Source organism: Arctopsyche grandis, chromosome 9 (assembly GCF_051622035.1).
Source record: "Arctopsyche grandis isolate Sample6627 chromosome 9, ASM5162203v2, whole genome shotgun sequence".
Classification (NCBI taxonomy): Eukaryota; Metazoa; Arthropoda; class Insecta; order Trichoptera; family Hydropsychidae; genus Arctopsyche; species Arctopsyche grandis.
In genome coordinates, this window is record NC_135363.1 from 19,480,154 (window position 1) to 19,502,471 (window position 22,318).

Here is a 22,318-nt window from a genome sequence, read left to right on the forward strand (position 1 = left end):
TTACCTAATATTACTATAAATAATATAAGCATAAAATATCGGGAGGGTCGAAATAATTAAATTTGTCAAAAGAAAATAATGTAATATTAAAAAAAAACATACTAATACCGGTTTACGAATTCTAACAAAAACCTTATCAATTTTAATTTAGTACATAAAGAATTCAAATATAAATTTTCAGCTCGATACGTTCAGTAGTAACAACCTTTTTTGACTATTGTCAGAGGAAAAAATCCCACTTCTGGTTTATTTTGTTAAATTCTTTTCATTTACATGACAATGATATACAAAGATTGTACTGGAATTTTTTTCATAAAGAGCACACATATTCAAATGGTTTAAAAAAAAATGGTAGAAGAAAAATTGAACAAGATTAAAGTGCCACTTCCGGTTGACGGATCTTCATAAAATTTCATATATTACTTGGTATTTATTAAACATAAATTTTTAGATATGAAATTTCAGTTTAATAGACTGAAATTTTTCTGAGAAAAACAAAAAAAAATCTCTACTCTCTGTAGTATAAATATTGTTCCCGGTTGAGGAAAAAGTATAAATGTATAAAATTTATCATTTCTACTATATTAAAAAAAAATCAGTCTGATCCGTTGAGTGGCTTAAGAGATAATTGAATCTAAAAACTTATAAAAAAGACGACACCTATCGGGGGAGGCTTCACTTTCGGCCAACTTAAAAATTAAAAAAAAATTACGTTACATTTACATGTATAAGCATTTCAGTAAGCTGTACTAATTTTCGGGTGATCACAAAACTTAAAATCTTAAAATCTGTTGTTATTAAGTACATCGATAAAGTAAAAATACAATATTAAACAATACGGAAATACAAACTTATTAATATTATGCGTATCTATGTACATTACAAAGACAGGCTTATGAATTTGTATAGGTAAATAAATCACATACCTTTATGAATGTCATATTGTCCTGAAGTTGCATGTGAAAAACGAAAAAAACATTGAATTTTATTTTAAATTCTCATAAACAAATAATGTTTGTATGATAAAACTAAATATATAATATTAACTAAATAAGTACATATTTATGTCTATAATATTATATTATGGTATATTATATTATATTTGTTCGTGAATATTCAGAAGAACAAAAATGGCATCGAATTTATATAAAATTAAATACGAAAATGTAATTATCATCATGAAAAAATGAGGATAATCCTTATTTTAAATTAGTTTGCTCAATATCAAATTGTCTCGACGAAATTTATTCAGACACGTACGAATTTGATTAGCTTCTCGCAGCACGCCCCGAGTGTCATTGAAACATTTCACTTTTTTCTGTGGAAAATCTCTAAAATAAAATATTTATTTTATTATAATACCACCCGCAGACTTAAGGGAGAAGACGTATGTATATAGGGGCGAGTTTTTAGAGGGATAAAAGCGACATTTTCCAAGCTTTGCTTTTGCGAAGCTGTTTAAATAATGAGCTCCTCAAGGAATGCGCTTTCATACATGTAAAATGGACCGGAAAGTGTACACACGGAGTATATTGTTAATATTTTATTACACACTGAAATCGTGCCTCGACGCTTGTGTGATTTTCAAAAATCACCAGAACAAGGTCATAATATCAATTTGACATTTTGCCCCCGATCGATACGTATGAAAAAAATATTTTTTTTTATATCTTGAAAAAATTATAATAACGCAGGAGACCTGAAAATGCCGAAAATTGCTTGTCAACGACAGAAGAGAGTTTCCGTGTAATATTTGACAGAGCCATTAGAGGTATGAAGGGTGTTTGACAAATTACCCGTACGCTATGGGATGTTCTCACAATATTAATCACTCAGTGTAGGCTTAAACATATTTAATGTATTCGTATAATAGACACAATACTATATTATGACACGTCCAAGCTAAATATGAGTGTGCGATTGGAAATAACAACTACTGAACGTTTTTAAGAGGTATGTATGTTAATAATACACACATATGGATATGTATATTTGAGAGAAATACACCCAAGAGACATATTTATATTTACTTTGAGGAGCAATGATCGAACGGCGAACGAATAGAACAATGTTTTCCTATGGCAAACGTAAACTTCACTTGGCAATAACGTATATAAACGTCAACGTGTTTACTTTGCGAAAATTCGTTACGTGTAGCACGACAGGCATCAGAAAATTCAAAGAATATGTAATTAGAAACATTTCTTAACATACTGCTGACGCAATCGTTAGACCCACCTTGAAGGTTGGTGAAATAAAGTATATGTAATTTGATGCGTGGCTTAAAATATTCATTTTGCATACTATGTGTGGTATGAGGAGTTTGTTTTAATGTATCCTACGTATTTTTATATGGTAGGTTTTGTGTGCTTAAATTAAAAATTAACCTTAACGCTTGTGGGGCCGAGCTGAAGCTTCCTGCCGAGTCTTGCCTCCCCGTACACCCAATCCTTGACTACCCTTTGGATTTCCGGCTTTTCCGGGTCCAAAAGTCGAAAAGCCGTGATGTTGGTTCCGCCGTACTTAAACTCGTCCAAATCGACGCTGTGCAAATCCTGCTCAACGAAAAAAATACGTTCGTTAAATAAATATTATATTAAATAAAAAAAATCGGGAAAAACGCAAATGTATTAATTTATATTGGAAGATAAAAATTAAAAGTTTAATATATTAATTGAAAAATTAAGCCATAGCGAACAAAAGCAGATTAGCTGAACTGAAAAATTAACAAAACGAATATATGACATCGAATTATTAATTTCAATGTGGCGCATAGGGGATTACCATTGTAATGCTACAATGGTCTGAATTTTAAAATAAATAAATAATTCCTGGAATTATGAACCGCATAATTTATATTATATAAATAATCTACCACTGAAGTTTTGTGGGGCTTTTTTAAAAGTACATACATTTATATTTTATTCTGTATGGAAACTGGAAATAGAATTTTTAAACAACCGAAATCCTATTGTATACATATTTATGCATGCATGTATATATGTAAGTATGTATATATTTAATCGAACATGTATATCTTTGAAATAAAGAGACGTGTGATATTTGGGCGAATGAATGCCGTTTTTAAATCAAAAATGCCACTTTGTCTAAAGAAAAAGATCCTCGATCAACGTGTTTTGCCAGTGATGACGCATGGATGTGAAATTTGGATATTGAACACCAAGAAGTTACATACACTCAAAGAAGTGTGGAACGCTGTCTGCCTAGAATAATTAAGAGAAATAGGAAATGGAATACATGGATGATAAGTATGTATGAAAAGGGTGGTGGATATAATGGAAAAAGTAAACAAATTGCAATGGGTGGGTCACAGAACAAGAAGAATGGACGAAAAATTGACTAAAGAAGTGATAGAATGGTACCCGAGAGAATGTAAAAGGGAGAAAAGAAGGCTGTAAGAAATATGGGTAGACGAAATTAGAAAAATGTGTGGGTTCAGATGGATTGCGCAGTTGCGCAAATTTTGATTGAGAGTTGCGCAAAACAGAGATGAATGAAAGAATTTTGTAAAAGCCTTCAAGCCTAGTAGTGGATGGTGAATGACTGCAAAAGATGATGAAGATGATAATGATGTATATGTATATAAATACATATGTAGATATGTACATATATACAAAGTTATATAATTTTATTTTTGGATAATTTTCAGAGCATTATATCTATATTCATCATACATATATGTTCATCATACTATAGGTATAAATTTATCTACACATTATCGTATTATATTAAAAGAATAAATGGTTTTTGTTTTTCATCCATTATTTTGTGTGCATGCTTTAACTAAAAATTATTTCAATATTTGTATGTACATACATACGTTCATCAAATTAAACGATTTCAAATAAATGAAGCTGTAGAAAATTTGTATTTTAGTATTTTGCTATATTTTTTTTAGAAAAGCTTCTAGATCTGCGCAATTTTTTTTTAAATATATGCATACTACGCTTGCAGATACACGTGGAATATTTCATTGTGTTGCTTTTCTTTTATTTTCGTTCGCAAAAATCGACTTACTTTGCATACAAATAAGTTCCTTTGCTTACATTTATGCAAATCAAGGTTTAACAGAATTTTCTACACCGGAAAAAAAAGAAAACTCTTTTCAACCAAAAAAAAAATGCGTTTCAATGTGAATATTAATTGTTTGCTCTCGCGCGTTTCCGGATAAAATCTCATTCGGAAAAGAATTTATTTTTTTATTTTTTAATTCAACAAAGGCGCCCATCACCTTTGTTTTTCATTCTGATCAAAAATAACACGATGAAAAAAAACACATATCTTAAAAATATAAACGTTTTACATACCAATGATGTGATGAGGTAACTGTGATAATCGGACATCATTCCGATTTGTTGAGCCTGTTTAAGCACGTCGTATATCCTTTCGGTCGTACAATCCAACACAATGTGAGATTCAGCTGAATTTTTAATTTGCTTCAGCAGCGGTCTGCAAATAAAAAATAAAAAAATAAAATGAAAAGTTCAAAAAAACAAATTGAATACATCTGAATTCATCGTGAATAATTTAAATAAATTCTCCTCCATAGTTTGTGAGTACATATTATATTATATTTCGGTATGAAAAAAAACTACGAAGCGTTTCCCATCTCGTATTTTTCAGGTGCTGTCAACTTTCAGCTTTTCACGCTCGTCAGATCTGTAACCTTTTGCGCGCTTCACGCTTTTTACATCTTCCTACACGCTCGTCAATTGCGATTTTACTCACAGCAGGGTTGTTTTTCTGGCTAAAATATTATTCTTTGTATAGTGATATTATCTAACATGTTGGATATTTTATCATTCTCTTCCTTTTGTATGAACTAAATTTAAGTTTATTCACTGACGTAGTAAAGTAGTGTCTGTTTATGATTGAAAAATCAATGAATTCAACTTATTGTATGAGATATACACATGGTATAATATTATTTAATTAAAAATAACATTGCAAGAGCGACATAACAAAGCCCCTATGCACATGTATTGCATACATATGTATCTACGAGTATTTTCATGATGTGTATGTATGTACATATGTATATAGAAATCATCGTCTGATCAGACATATTATGATTATTATAGCTAACTATTTAAGAAATTGCGATGCGCATATATTGCACATTTTTTCATATTGGAATGCATATATTCATATTGGATGCACATACATACATATGTATATTCATATTGGAAATTTTAATGAAAACCACTAGAAATTGACGTAGAACTTATGTACGTAGGTTACGTATTATAATGATGTGAACACATTAATGCGTAGTCAAAGATAGACTTTATGTACAAAATTATGTAAATACTTATATAATTGTCTTAATCACTTATATGATCTTGGTTTTGTGTTCGTTGTTAACATTCGTGAGGTAGCTCATAAGCAAGAGTTAGGTTTTGCTTGTGTCTGTTTTAAAACGTACGTAACGCTTTTCCGGCGGAAAATTCGCCCCTACGCACTAACAAACAAATTTCACAAATATAAACGTGCACATGTACGCTATATGTGTGTACACAAACCGCGCATAATAACATCCACGTGTGCAGACACGTGATTTGAAATCTACCGGTGTGTCTTATCTCGCGCGCAGATGGTAAACATAAATCTTCGCGTGTGGCTTGCATAAATCTACAAACTCTTGGGTTTTCACTCACTCACTGTTCAAACGGTCGTAAGTCGCTACCCATTCTGGATGTAATTTATCAAAAGTGCGCAAAACCAACCCACTTGGTACTCACTCTATTCGGGTAATTTAAGACTGGCGTATGGTAGGTAGGGGTCGTGTGTCGGTATCACTGTAGCTTGGATACTTTATGTGGGAAAGTATTTTATTCTTCTAGTACATCCTTCTTTTTCTCACGTCTCCACTTGGCTTTTGATTTGGTTTAACTTTCTCCTTTTTTAAAAATTTCATATTAAATTGAAACGACATAAATTCGATCATCCTTGAATACGTTTCGATACATCCTAGAATGCTCGACTTTCGAAATACGATTCCGATGACAAAGATATGTTTGAAATGAATATTTTTTGATATATTGAGTAAAAATCGACACAAAACGAAATCTATTCAGATGAATGAATTTTACGGAAATATTATATATTTGCCATGCTTCAGCGTAAACATTGTGAAAGGATCGCTTTGTTGGATTCTAAAACCAGATTCTTATCAAAACAAGACGTAATAATACATACATACATACATACATATGTATACAGTTTATCCGAATCTTTTTTTTGTGATTTTTTTTTTGAACGAGATTGAATTTCAAAAACGTATCCTACAATTATATGTATGAAGCTAAAATTTAATAAAAAAATAAAGAATATATTTTATCATATCACGTACTGTAATTCATTTTTTATTACTTCATATGGAATATCTTGAATATTATATTTAAATTTTTTGATGTTAGGACCGTTAAGGTCTTGACATTCATTTTTTCCTTTGATATATATTTTATTTTATTTATTTGGAAAATTTACAGTTTACAGTTTATTAGATTGATAGTAAAAAAAATATAATTATGTTAAGTAAACCATTAATAATTTTCACATATAGGTAAAAAAAGAAAAGCTCAAACATTTAAAATAAGAAACAAAAATGATAATAGAGTAAGATAGTTAAAGAAAACAAAAAAAGAAAAAAAATAGAAATAACAGTATAATAAAAATATCAGAATAATAAGAATAATAATATGATAAAAATTATGAAATAATATAAAAAATATAATATATAACAAAAAACAAAAAGACAAAATAAATACATCAAAATAAAAATTCATAATCATAATCATAAACTTTCATTAAAATTAATCATCGAAAAACAAATTTGCAATAATTACTCTAGCTTGTATAGCATTAATATTAAATAAGTCAAACATAGAAATTGTTAAGATTAGTGTGTTGACGGTGGAGCTTGCACGCCAGATGAATGAGCTTCTTCCATAATTAGAAAAAGTATTAGGTATGTAAAGGAGCTCATTACATCTAGTCATTCTATTTGGTACACGCAATGATAGTCTGCTCAATAATTGAGGACAGTCAATCGAGCCGTTAAGGATGTTCAAAATTGTTGAGATGTCAGCTATCTCCCTTCTTTTGACAAGAGGAAGTAGATGCTGACACCTACAAGCATCTTCATAGGAAGTATAGGTTAATCCAAAACGGCTACTGACGTACCTCAGGAATCTCTTCTGAATGCGCTCCAATCTGTCTCTTGCACCAGAGTAATCTGGGTTCCAAACTTGGGATGCAAACTCAACAATACTTCTTACGTATGCACAATATAGTATTTTGTATGATTTTATAGAAGTAAAGCATTTGGAGGACCGGATGACGAACCCGAGGGCCTTCGACGCCCGAGCTACAACATTATCAATATGTTTACTAAAGGATAGATCAGAGTTTAAAAAGACTCCCAAATCCCTAATTTCCGATACCCTTGTGAGTCTATGTCCGTTAATTGAATGAGGAAAGTCAACTGGACATAGTTTTCTGGTGAAGGTTATGCAGGAGCATTTTGCTACATTAATAAACAACTTATTTATGCTGCAATAAGCCTCTAGTCTGAACAAATCATCTTGTAGGGCCAAAGCATCATTTCGGTTGTCTATTCTCTTGAAAATCTTCATATCATCAGCAAATAATAGTACATTTGAATTCTGAAAACATTTTTCAATATCGAAGATGAAAATATTGAATAATAGAGGTCCCAAGAGGGAGCCTTGTGGAACACCAGAAGGAATATTCATCCATTTCGATATAAATCCATTTAATGAGACAGCCTGTGATCGACGCGTAATGTATGAGGTGAACCATCTATAGAGATCACCATGAATACCGATCTGTAAAAGTTTTTCAAGGAGAATATCGTGATCAATCTTGTCAAATGCCTTACTATAATCTGTATATATAGTATCAACCTGAGACCGATCGTTCATGGCATTAGTAACGAAATCATTAAATAGTAGTAAATTTGTTGTAACTGAGCGTCCTTTCTGAAAACCATGTTGTTGCATACTAAGAGATTGCGAGATAGCTGGAAAAAGTTGGTCGTACACTAATTTTTCTAATATCTTAGCAAATATACATAGCTTTGATATAGGCCTGTAATTGGAAATTTCGTTTTTTTTTCCTTTCTTATGTACAGGAGATATGAATGCTGATTTCCAGATACAAGGTACAAGGCCCTCACTAATAGATCTTTTATAGATAATGGTTAGTGGTAAAGTTAGGCTTTCAGCACATTTTGAGATAAAAATTGGAGAAATTAAATCTGGGCCTGCTGTTTTATGAATATCAGTTGATTTCAAAATATTTAATACTTTTTCACTTCGAATTTCAATTGATCCAATTTCAGAGGAAGATGTGACAGAACAGACGTTGGTTGGTAAGGGATAAGAGGAAGTCGATTGATTAGAGACCGGTTTAAGGAACGTCGAGTAAAAGAAGGAAGAAAACAAATTACAAATGTCCACCCCCGTATCAGCAGTAATGTCACCATGATACAGAATATGAGGTAGGACGTTGTTTTTGTTCCTTGATTTAATGTAGGACCAGAATGCTTTGGGATTCAAGGAAATGTCGTTTTCTACTAAAGTCATATAATTTTTGAAACATTCTTTCTCTAAAGTTTTTGCCCGATTGCGTAATAGTACAAAGGTATGATGGTCAGCCAGGTTGTTATAATTTTTGAATTTCTTAAAAAATTTGTACTTTTCCTTCAGGACTTTTTTTAGGGGTGCAGTATACCAAGCGGGAAATTTTCTACTTTGAACATGTTTCTGTGGGATATATTTATCCCTTAAATTATATATAAGATTATAAAATGAATTTACAGCATCATCAAGAGAAACAGTATGTAAATAAGACCAAGAAACAGAGTTTAATTCATTTTGAATCTCGTTATAGTTACCAAGATCAAAAAGGAATCTAGTATAAGGTTTAGATTTAAGTGATCGATAAAAAGTTAGATCAGCAGTAATTAACAGAGATTTATGATAAGGATCCTCAGGAACGAGAGGATCTAAACAGGCATCTACTACCAAATGTTCATTTGATAAAACTAGATCAAGAATACGGCCGAATAAGTTAAGTACTCCATTATATTGTTTAAAATTACAAAAATGTAATGCATCAATAAGAGTCATTTCGGTGCTTCTTAACGAATTGATAGGTATAAGTCCTCCTCTGGAGATATCCTGGGACCATTGGATGTTACTTAGATTGAAATCTCCAACAATTAAAAATCTATCATCCGGGTAGTTAGTTGAAATAGTAGACATGTTTTCAAGAAAATTAGTAAGTTGAGTATTAAAAGAATTACCTATGTTCTCAGAACATAAATACAATACACATATATGAAATTTGAGAAGGTTGCGATGATTAGTGATTAATTATGATTAGTGATGATTAATATATATATATATATATATATATGGAGTTCGGTCTTTCGTGTCATGTGAGGAGGACGTGCTTCTGCGTTCCTCCCGCTATTACTCGCTTAAACCCGGCTATTGCACGAAATTTAACTTAACCATCTAATCACTTATTTTACTAATTGCATCCTAGTATAATTTATGTGTAAAAATAAACAGCAAATCGGTCGTAAAAAGCGGTTTTATATCAGTTATTTCGAAAAATTTTGTGCTAATTTTTGTGTCAAATCGGTGTCAAACGAGATACATCTCCCTACCTGAATACAAAAAAAGGGTCCTTCGCCAGCCAAGTCGGTCCCACAGAAGCAATAAATCTTCCACATAATTGCTTCCAGCCAAAAATCTTTAACGAACTTTACTTAATAGAATAATAGCAAACAGAAACGGTGTTTCCCAACTGTCTATCAGTTCTTTTTCATATTTAAATTATATTAAAGTAATTCGTGTAATTTTATATACTTTACTAAAGTTATTATTAAAATATTAAATTGCAAACCGCACTCACATATATAAATCCGTTGTCTCCAAAGAGGCGTCTCACGATAAAGATCTGTAAAAAAGTAGTATAACAATTGCTAATCTATTATTATCATAACTAACTACTTTCACTTACAAAGTAACCCTGTTAAATGGCATGTAATAACTCATAAGTGATCCAAGTGATACCTAGGATGACTATATGTCAAAGCTGACCACAGAGAAGAGTTTATGGCGGTAAGAACTCACTCCTTGAATGGAAATCTCTCTCAAGTACCGCCTTTTTCTCAACACATCTTGGATAAATGCGAGAAAAATAATATCCAAACCTCCAACAAGGTAAGAGTGACGATGGATGATAGCTTAGCTAATAGAAACCTGTATTTAGCCACGTACAATGTAAGAACGTTATCGAGTGAAGGAAGTGTGCTTGCATTAGAGAATGAACTAGAAAGTATCAAATGGGATTTAGTAGGACTTAGCGAAGTAAGACGAAAACAGGAAAACCAAATAATCCTAAAAAGTGGTAACTGTCTCTACTGGAGAGGGCTACCAAATGGTAGAATAGGAGGAGTAGGGTTTCTTATCAATAAGAGAATAGAAAGAAATATTATAGAAATAAACGACATATCGGAACGTATATGCTATGTAGTATTAAGAATCTCGAGCAGGTACACTTGTCAAATCTTCCAAGTGTACGCCCCCACATCTAGCCACCCAGACGAGGAAATAGAAGACTTCTACGGAAAACTACAGGGCGCATACGATAATAGCCGCCACCACTTTAAAATAATCATGGGCGACTTTAACGCAAAAATAGGACAAAAGGCAAACACAGAAAGAGCAGTAGGCAATTTTGGTACCGGCCAAAGAAACGACAGAGGCGATCGCCTCATAGAATTCGCAGAACACAACAGGCTCTTCATCACTAATTCATTTTTCAGGAAAAACACCAACAATAAGTGGACTTGGGAGAGTCCTAAAGGAGACAGAAACGAGATCGATTTCATCCTAACAAATGCCCTGCACTCCGTTAAAGACGTTAGTGTTTTAAGTAAAGTAGATATAGGCAGCGATCACAGATTAGTCCGTGCCAAGATGGCCATTAATATAAATTGCGAACGTAGGAAATTAATAAAAGGATGCAGTAACTCTCCAGATTTCGCTCAACTAAGGTCTAGGAAAAAGGAATTCGAACTCGAACTTGGAAATCGATACGGGAAATTAAACCCAGAAGCAGACATCGAGGAATTGAACACTGTAATTAGTTCGGTTCTAACCTCAACAGGTAAGAAATTAGGTGGTTTCAGGAAACAGATTAAATTAAGCAAAATTTCAGCGGAAACAAAAAACCTAATTAAGCATAAAAGGAATTTAGATAGGGATAATAATAAGCAAGAATACAATCTAGTAAATAAGGAAATTAAGAAGAGAATAGTCAGGGATGTCAGGGATTTTAACAGCAAGCTAATAGAAAATACCATTAAGAATAACCGTAGCCTGAAAAAGTGCAAACAGGATCTTTTCTTAGGCAAAAATCAAATGATCGCAATCAGATCAGAGAGCGGAGTAATAATTAGGAATAGAGAAGAAATCATAGACAGAGTTTACACGTTCTATGCAAAACTATACGAGAACGACAACGGCCAATTCCCCACTCTGGAATCGACACACGGCCAAAGGGTTCCTGCAGTATTGCCTAGCGAAGTAGAGGCCGCGCTAAAAACTGCAAAGAATGGTAAAACCCCAGGGGAAGATAATATTCCCATCGACTTACTAAAATGTGGCGGCCCCCCCCTAATTAATATCTTAGCTAGGCTTTTCAGCAAATGCATCCAGAACCAAGCTATACCAGAAGGATGGAATAACGCAACTATCATTTTAATACACAAAAAAGGCGACAAAAGCGATATCAAGAACTACCGACCCATTAGTCTACTTTCAGCGGTCTACAAGCTCTTCACGAAGGTTATTACAGAAAGGCTGAAGAATATCCTCGACGAGAACCAACCTATAGAGCAGGCAGGGTTTAGGGCAAATTTCAGCACAATGGACCACCTCCAAGTAGTTGGCGAACTAATCGAGCGCGCCAACGAATATCAACGGCCACTGTGCCTAGGTTTCGTCGATTATGAGAAAGCCTTCGATACAGTTAGTCATAATGCAGTACTTAACGCTCTAAAAACACAGGGAGTGCCGGAACCCTATGTGGGACTGTTAGCTACAATATATAAGAATGCCACAGCTTCAGTTAAAATTTTTTCAGGTACAGATAGATTTAGCATAGGAAAAGGAGTAAGACAAGGAGATACAATCTCGCCCAAGTTATTCAACGCGGTGCTTGAGGGAGTTTTCAGGAAATTGGATTGGGATACAGCCGGAGTAAGCATCAATGGTCGCTTTTTGAGTCACCTTCGGTTCGCAGACGATATAGTTTTAGTAGCTCGTGATTCAGCTGACCTACTTATCAGACTAACACAGCTGGACAGGGAAAGTAGAAAAGTAGGATTAAAAATTAACGTAGATAAGACTAAACTAATGTTCAATAGTTATTGCATGCCTGATAGCATCCCCTTAGATGATAAACCAGTAGAAGTAGTAAATAATTATTTATATTTAGGTCAAATAATTGACATGTCTGGTAGTAAAAATGAAGAGATAAAGAGACGTATGAAATTGGGGTGGAGTGCATTTGGACGGATGAATGCTGTTTTTAAATCAAAAATGCCACTCTGCCTGAAGAAAAGGATCTTTGATCAATGCGTTTTGCCAGTGATGACGTATGGATGTGAAACTTGGACACTGAACGCCAAGATGCAAAATAAAATCCAATGCACTCAAAGAAGTATGGAACGCTGTATGCTTGGCATAACGAGGAAAGACAGGAAGCGGAACACGTGGGTGAGAAATATGACAAGGGTAGTGGACATAGTGGATAGAGTGAAGAGATTGAAATGGCAATGGGCGGGTCACGTAGCTAGGAGGATGGACGAAAGGTGGACAAAAGAAGTGCTTGAATGGTACCCGAGAGAAGGCAAAAGAGTAAAAGGAAGACCGCAAGGAAGATGGGTGAACGAAATTAGGAAAATGTGCGGAATGAGATGGATGAGTGTTGCGCAAAACAGAGACGAGTGGAAGCGTGTTGGAGAGGCCTTCATCCAGCAGTGGATGGCGAATGGCTGTAAATGATGATGATGATGATATATATATATATATATATATATATATATATATATATATATATATATATATATTTATATATATCATCATCATCATCATTTACAGCCATTCGCCATCCACTGCTGGATTATGGCCTCTCCAACACGCTTCCACTTGTCTCTGTTTTGCGCAACACTCATGTACATATTATATATACTCACTACTTATGTACATATTATATATATTTCTTAACAAATTAAAAAGCTCAATTCGTGACATTGGAGTTTTTGGCGTTCAATATGAAAATAATCATGAATTTAATTGCGTGGGTAAATATTGAAAACATGTAAAATATGAAGTTCATTATGACTTTAAGTAAAAAAAACATCCCTCTTGAAATATGGATTATAATTGTAATAGTAACTTTAAAAAATTTATGTGAAAATATTATGCTAGTGAGTACAAAGGAGCATACCTACATAGGTATGACGAAATTAAAATAATGATCAAAGGCAAGATGCTTCAAAGACTCAGTAAAAATTAAATTTGGTCTTGGGTGGGGGATGACCTGGGAAATAAAAGTCCTTTTTTCCACCGCTAAAGTTCCAATTAGGCTTAACGACCAATTGGAAACAATCTCCCACCGTTCAATAGGTATTTTGTCTCCGCGTCTCTACCTTCTTCAAATTAAAATCGCCACCCCAATATATATTTTTCAGCAAGGGTCGACCCCACCTCACCTACGCAGATACTTCTCTATATACGGTCGTAATGGAATCCGACAGCCAGATAAGTTTCAGGGCTCGTTAGGGTTGCGACTGCGCGCCGATTTTACGAGGCAATTTTCGAGTCGCGGATCTCGCCTCGTTTATCGCTTCCGCTTGCACGGAGACAAATTATTTACGAGATGTAGGTACACGTAGGCGAAGGTACAAATCTACGATACGTAGATGTACATAGTTGTAAGAAACTAAATAAATATAAAACACAGCTAGACCTAGAGGCTTGTTTCGCAAGCGGTGCGCTCTTCCGCGAATACCTTGATAAAATCGAGTTGTATTCAAAACGTAAATTTACACAGTAGTAGCAATGAATAATCATTTTTAATTTAAAAAATTTACCCAACGTCGTGCGAGCTGGCGGAAGTTCAACCGCGGTCTACGGTCTAGATAGTCTAGAATAGGTACCACGAAATAGTACAATATCATAAAATCACAAAACTTCATATATTATTTCTATATACATAACATACATATGTAAAGTATTATATCAAAATCAAATTTAGTGTATTCAAATTAAATGCTGCAGATTTTCATAGCTAATATATAAACAAAATAAATTTTAAACTTTAAAAACTAAAAAAAATTATACGGGGGGATTTTTTTATCCCGGACTCCTACCCCTTCCTAGATTCATCTACGGCCCCAGTAGGGTAACATGAAATAGCATAGTAAATTTTCATAGCAGAACAAGAAATAAAAATTGAACTTTATATATGTTACTGTCCAAGTGTTCACTCCGGTTAGTTCATGAACATACTAGTTTAATCATACACGAACTACGTATTAACAGTAAAAAGCTATCTTCAAATACTCACCTGGTGTCGCATGAGACTTTTAGCTATCAAAACCTTTGAGCTGTCAAAACTTCAAGTATTTAAAAGGGAAATCCTATGGAAACCACATTACAACGTTACTATAATTTCTGTTTCCGCTAATTTTTAAAATATTGCAACCCACGGTAAGCATAAATACATGAGATAAACGATTGAAAATACTTAAACTTAGCCCAATAGTTTATGCACAAACAAGCTAGTTCGTTTGTCAATTTGTTATTTTGTGTACACTATCACTGGCCAGATTGGTTCGTGTATGAACAAACTGGTATGATATTGAATGAACAAAACTTACACTCGGATTGTAGCATGTACATATGAAAATAGAATAAGTATATTTTAAATTTTACATAAAGAAGTAAATTTTCTTTTACTTGAGGTTTCGTCCCCTTTCAATAACCATCTTCGGTATAAGTTACAGTAATATGACATATGTAAAAGCTGCAGATTTTAACAGAGGACATACATATGCACAAACAAACATTCGCATTCACATAATAGAAATAAATTTGTGTGATATATGTAGATTAAAAAGTTTGAGAACCGATGTCCTGCGGGATATTGAGTGGTTGCTGAGGATTTGTCTATTATCGAGAACAGCTCTAGAACGTTCAATCTCAAGCCTCGTACAAATCAAAACACAACTGCAATTTTAAACCAAGCGCTGTTGGAACCTACCGAGAACGAAATGAAATCGGAAAAATCCTCAATCACACTTTTCCACGTGCAGAAAAAAATGAAATCGTTCGAATGAGTACGCAATCGGGCATGATTTCGTTTTTTTTTTTTTTCAATTTCCTTATATATTCGAGTGCACGCTCTAGCGTTACTCCTTTCTTATGCAAATCAAACGTGCGTCTCCTTACTATTTTTCACGAAAACGCCACCGAGGCGTCTGTTCCAGTTCTCCGTTGTCGTAAAATTGAATTTTTTCGCCATATCGAATACGTTCGGAGAGTGTGGGCGCCGTTTGTTGGTTCAGATGACGTAAAATTTTAAGAGTCACCCGGTTATTTTATTCGCTTACAAGTACCCAAAGAGTGTGCGAGTCCTAAACTGTCGTTTAACAAGCGAAAGCGAACCAGTATCGAGAGTAACTCACCGGCGATTATGGGGTCGTAACGTACAAATGACGAAAATAAACCTACCCTTTTATTACTGAACTGTTTGCGAGTTGTTATTATTATTCTTCTCACGTTTGATTTGTTACGAAATAAAGTAAAAATATATAAACAGATACAATGCCTCGTAAGGTTTGCGGTTTGGAATGAAATACGCTGCCGCCAGCTGAAGTTAAATTTTGATTTAATATGCATTTGACAGCTTTCAATCGATCAAATAGACAAGCTTTCAAGTAATTTGACAGTTCCTTAAATAATTTCAATGGTACTTAAATGGAGCTTACGTAGAAGATACGTTGATGCTTATCAAAATTGAATGAATAATATATAATCCTATGAATATTAGAAAATCACATTATTTTATATATGTACGTAAAATTTTATATATATAGTATGTAAAAATCTGTTCAAAAATTTTTATTATTAAATTGCAACGGTATTTCGGTTTTAAATCGAAAAATAAAATAATACTATATTACATTTGCATATATGTACATATGTACATATGTACCTATACAATATCTGATATGAAATTGAAAAGACTGGATCTCTATACATTGGAGATGAGAAAAATAAGAGGCGATCTAATCGCACTACAATTGTCATATAAATAACCTTTAACGTTTGACAAGAAGATACTCTCAGACTCCAATGAGATATTTCTTACAAAAAATAAAGATTCCTTCTTTTAAAATAAAGTGCTTAAAATTTGGACCTATGTATGTATCTACCAAATTAATTAGTACATAACAAAAGCCGCTTTAAAATTGTAATTGGTTTTTGATATTCTTCTTTTTTCAGTTCATTCTAATTGTATTATTTTTTTACTTATTTTGATTTATCTATTGTTTTATAATTATAGACAAACATCTTGAGTCCATCATCACCACTCCCAAATGTTCTTAAATTATTAAATAAACAATGGTTTCGAAGAATTGACATTCTGAAACTTATAGCATATTTGAAGAGAATTCTTCATTTTGTCAAAATAATATTAATAATTTAAATAAAATTTAGTTGAAAATGCTATTAATCCAATTTATAATGTAATTTAATAAACATTTTCTAATAAGATCTTTCTTGTAGATTGAATATATGAATAGACGTTGTTATATTCATTATATGAATACATATTGTAAACAAACTAAAAATCTAGGTATCTCACCCATCAAGCTGCTTAAATAAATATTTTATATTTATGTAAATATGTATTAAGCTCAAACCATTCGTAAAAAAAGCTTTTTGTTTATGTCAAATTACGTATTAAAAAGTATATGAATTATATTTTGATATTGTACATATGTATGTATGTACATATACTTTATGTAGATATACATAATATCTAATTATATAACACATGTAATGCAAAGAACGATGTCAAGTATCAAATTCACTCACATAGGTACATATTATACATTCCCGAACACGTGACATCGAAATCAAATTACAGCACTCCAACAATGCCTACGCAGACACGCACGAGTGTTTTATAATATTGCCCGTTATTGCGATACTCCGTGCACGTGGCAAACGCTTGGATTGTAATCGCACACTTGCGAAATCGAGACGCTTTCAGCCGAAATTTAACGTTTGTGCAAAGTAGGTATTTATTGCGAAGTCTCAGAAATGCGGCGATTATACCCCAATTGTGCCAGTGGCTTAATTTATTTCGTTTTAGCGACGATGATATCCCGATCTCGTTGAGATCACGTTTACTCGTATGTGGGCTTGTGCGTCTTAATATATACATAAATATACTGTACATACGTATATCATATCTACATATATGATTTTATAAGTATTAGTTGGCTATAATAATTACCGACATCAATCACGTTTAAATTATACGTCAGCTCTTGGAATTTAGATAAATTTCAAATAATATATGGTTGGTTCTCCTTATATGTACATATACATATACATACATAGGTGTGGAATTGAAAAGTTTGGGTGATATTTTAATGATTTTAAATTGCTCATCGGAGCATTTTGAACGCGTCTGGTATATGAAATTAAAGTGTATGTCTTCGTAAAGTACTTAATTTTACGTTTTGGTTAATCTTTTATTTATCATTTTTACAGACTCACCTTTAACTAAGAATTCAAGGGGAAAAAATAGCATATCAGATTTTCAAAGCTTGTATTATAACTTCGAAACTAAGATTGACGGTAAGTTATTTTTTTTTACAAATTCATATAGCAATGCTTTAAATAATTTTTTTTCTAATATTTAATTTTTTATGCATTAATTTTATTGGGTAATCGAATTTGGAAAAGATTTTTTAATACAACTCAAATATTTTGCAAAATAATATTTTTACACACTTATAATAATTTCATATGCTACTAAAGAGCATAAAAGGCGATGAAATCGGCTCAAAAATTTTGGCTAGTAAAATCAGAAAATAATACACTCCAGTGAGACGTATGAGGAGGGTGTTCGATATAATGGTGAGAGTAAATAAATATAAATGGAAATGGGTGTGTCATGTAGCTAAAAGAACGGACGATAGATTGACTAAAGAAGTGCTCGAATGGTATCCAAGAGAATGTAATGCGAGAAAGGTCACACTTGCGATTGGTGGAAAATGTGTGGGATGGGTTGGTAAGAGTTGCCCAAAACAGAGACGATTAAAAGCATGTTAGGGAGGTCTTCATCCAGCATAAGGTAGCGAATAGCTATAAATGATGATGATGATGACAATGCAAAAATTTATTTTTGTATTTATGAAAAGATGGTAAGAAAAAAATTGGCATATATGTATGTATGTAGAAGTAACTCAAGAATTAAACATCAGGTTCAGTCATAGAAAACTCAAAATACGAGTCTTCGATTTATTTGCGGTATTATAAATGTTTTGTAATGCATTATTAATAAAATTTATTTTTAAGTCTGATTTATTTGATTTGAAAATTGGGCGTATATTTTAGTATTTCAACGTTGTTTTAAAAAGTGTGGTTCTTGTCAGCATAATATTACTCTCGGAGTGTAGTTGCGGTTTCAGCAGCAGCTGCACAACCACCCCTATATCGAATGCATTCTCCTTTTAATTATATTTTTATGCAGCTTCGTGCAGCTGTGCCCCTGCATGAATATCCCATTTGTTTTTGAAATACTGAACTGTCGCCTCCTATACATTTTTCAACATTGAAAACGTTTTTCCTTATTTTTAACAGATCGATAGTCGCACTAGACATATTATAGAATATACACATAACAATGGGAATTCCGAAAAAAATGTTGTATCAATCTCCCTTTTCCAATTAAATAAATATTATTCAATTTGTAATCAATTATCCTGATTTCCGGTGCGCTCTATCGATTACCAGGCGAAAGTGAATTTCCACTCGATTGTATCATAACTGTAGACCGTGCATGTCGAAAATTAATATGTAGTTAAAAAGCAAATGCATCTTTAATGCAATATGAGTTTGAAACCATTAAGACAAGGGGTCGGCAAACAGCATTCAACTTTTAGTTTTAATGATGGGGCCGCATCATTAAAAATTTTTTTTAAATTAAATTTAGAAAAAAGCTTAAACACCATATTTAAATAGAAATATATTTTAAAAACTTAACCGAATGAAGTTCTGGAGTAAAAATAAAAATTGTTAAATATTAAGAAATTAAATTAGATTAAATTAAATTAAATTAAAAATGTGATCCAACCGTAGGCGCGGAAGTTTTCTTAATGGGCACCAGAAATCTAAAAATCCGGGAAGAATTTGGAACAAAACATCATTAATATGTCTTGATCACGTTCACAAACATACATATGTATGTAGTTTTGTTTACAGATAATCATCCAAGAATCAACATTTTCGATGAAATTTCGAATTCGAATCAAAATACACGGCAACTGCATCTCGTCGATCTCTGGCTTTCACATTTTTACAATATTGAAAAGTAAAAATTAAAAACAATAACAGTACGAACAGAGCTTCAAAATAATAACAAAATTGATGTGCTTACTCTGACATGACACCAAAAAAACGCGATATTTCTTTTCGCTGCCTCTAATATATAAATATACACATACTCGTAAATACATACTACATGTGATAATTTCCAATAAATTATTGGTATACATATGTATATACACTTGAAATTCAAAATAATCCAAAAAATAAATAAAGTAAACCAAAGGAGTTAAATTGTAAGATCTTGGAGGCCAATTAACCTTTCCGTTATGAGATGGGCCTTAATCAAACCAAAACTACAATACACTGTTTATGTTACACTTTAAGTGTGTCTTATAGTTGAGTCGTCTAGTTCCAAAACCCGTTATCTGCATATTTGATCAAAACGGAGATAAAAATGTATTCCGATTCTAGGAATATTTTCACACAATACTGTATACTTGAATTCTTTCTAAAACCAAGTTAAATGACTAAAAAAAATATTTAAAATCTTGTTTTGTTCCAAAGAACGGCAAAAATTCTCTCTGTTTATTCGAATTAACGGCAAAACTGCCGACAGCCAATCAGAACACTGCATATGGCAAGATGGCGGCCATTTCGGCCGGTTACCTGGGTGCAACTGTCATTCCGCATTTCTTTCGTAATAGCTGTTATCATGGACGATCTGTCTCGAAGTATTGAAAAAACCAAAGATGGAAATACAAGAAAGAAAACAATCCGAAAGAAATCGTGAGCAAAGGAACGGAATCGCCGTGAAAGGACAACTCGGGAACAAACACCGGCAAAATCGTTTTCAAGTTTTAATATTTCATTTAATCTCAAAAATTTTCCAAAAAACTGAATTGCAAAATAACTTCCATCGTATATCTTCCATTAAAATAAAACTTTGTAAATGAAATCCACTAAATAAAGTTGTGGCAGAAAAACTTCGTTTACCAACAAATGAGTGAAATGCTTTTACCGGGTTTTGGAACTAGACGACTCAGTTATTATATGACTTGTTGACTTGTTGGAATATATTCGATTTAACCTAGTACCAACTACAATTATAGTTATAGACTGTAGCATGTATATATGAACACATTTTTACAATATGCTAACGTCATTTTTTATCTAAATGTTTCTCAAGTGATCTCGAAACATTTTATTACTTTAGTTTTTTACTTTATCTATGTACGTAGTAACAATAGATGAAGTTCTGTGATCATGCGAAAATTCGAACTCGTTTTCATTCTGTTACTGAATATTTTATTTTCAATTAAGGTTCTTATTTTCCAAGATACGAATCGTCTAATTGTTTCCACTCACTTTGTATAAACGAACGTTTACTATTCATGTACGTACATTTGTATTATTTATGAAACGTTCGAGGTTCAAAATAATAAGGCATGCTTTTCCCTTTTTCCCCAAGCACCTTTGGTCGAATGGACGCTGGGTCTCATCTGCTCCAGTGGTACTCAAGTGCAACACGGCCTTCGTTCGCTGCATCGAGTGGTAGTGTATAGGAGAACCATTAGGGCGAAACGGTCCATTCTCCTGCGCTGCATCCGACAACGGAAAATAAATTCAACGACCACTTATTATTTTTCAATACGTTCAAGCCATTACAGGTTCCATTTGTACGTATATAATATAAGCAAATATCGTATTTACGTTTAATGCAATATGAAAACAAAAGAGAATGCATTGAATACATCACGATCGCAAAGGTAAATCACATTCAGTATACATACAATAGACAGAACAATGATACTTTTTTTTAATACCGAGTTGTAACTAATTGTTCATTAAACTGTTCCGGGGCAATGGAGTGGACAGAATCTCACAATAGCTCTGAATTTTGCTCCGATTCGAATTTATTGATAAAGGAAAATTATTCAATTAAACACACATTGAACACCGTCAAGCAACACATTAACATGGGCATTTTTTACAATAATTTAGTCTGCTCTGAAATTCTAGAAACGGATGTTGAAACACTGTGGAAAGAACACACTCAAAAGTGTGGCACGGAACGCGTGGGTAGACTCCAGCTGTATTGCATGTCATCATATCATTGTCAATTTGTGCGATCTTATCATTTCAGCAAGTTTCTACACATCTTCAAACATAAGAATCACCGTTATCGATCCCTCTCAATCCTATGTCAATACAAGGATGAAACATCACTGAAGAAACTTCAAGGGGTAAGGTTTGCGAAGAGAATCGACGGTACAGATTTGTCCTAGCAGCTGATATTTTGCATGTGCAAAACTATGTAAAAGAAACGTTCCGCATACCTCTCTGTGTTTTCAGCTATGTAAATTGGATGGGAAATTGAACATGCAAAATAAATAGGGACATGCTTTAGACAACATGTATTCAAAATCTATAATAAGCTACTACAAGTCGAAGTATTAACGGTACACAGTAATGAGATTTGTTCATGATAAAGTGAAACTTTTCATTTGAAAAGTGGATTGAAAGTAGGACTCAATCAACAAAAGAACAATCTCAATCTTATATATTGTATTTGAGTAAACGTGTATTCGAAACTACTATTGTACACATACAAGTTGTTC

The 22,318-nt window shown here is 32.9% G+C and overlaps 1 protein-coding gene across 6 annotated transcripts in view; it reads right to left on the reverse strand.

Annotated features, from left to right (window-relative positions):
• Positions 1-22,318, reverse strand: part of KaiR1D (Kainate-type ionotropic glutamate receptor subunit 1D) — a 100,635-nt gene that overhangs the window by 19,962 nt on the left and 58,355 nt on the right. For all 6 annotated transcript variants that reach the window (XM_077438977.1, XM_077438976.1, XM_077438974.1 and 3 more), the window contains exons 6-7: positions 4,329-4,470; positions 2,388-2,555 (exon numbers count right to left, since the gene is read on the reverse strand). In XM_077438977.1, the coding sequence (XP_077295103.1) occupies positions 2,388-2,555; positions 4,329-4,470 (310 nt within the window). The remainder of the gene's footprint in view (positions 1-2,387; positions 2,556-4,328; positions 4,471-22,318) is intronic.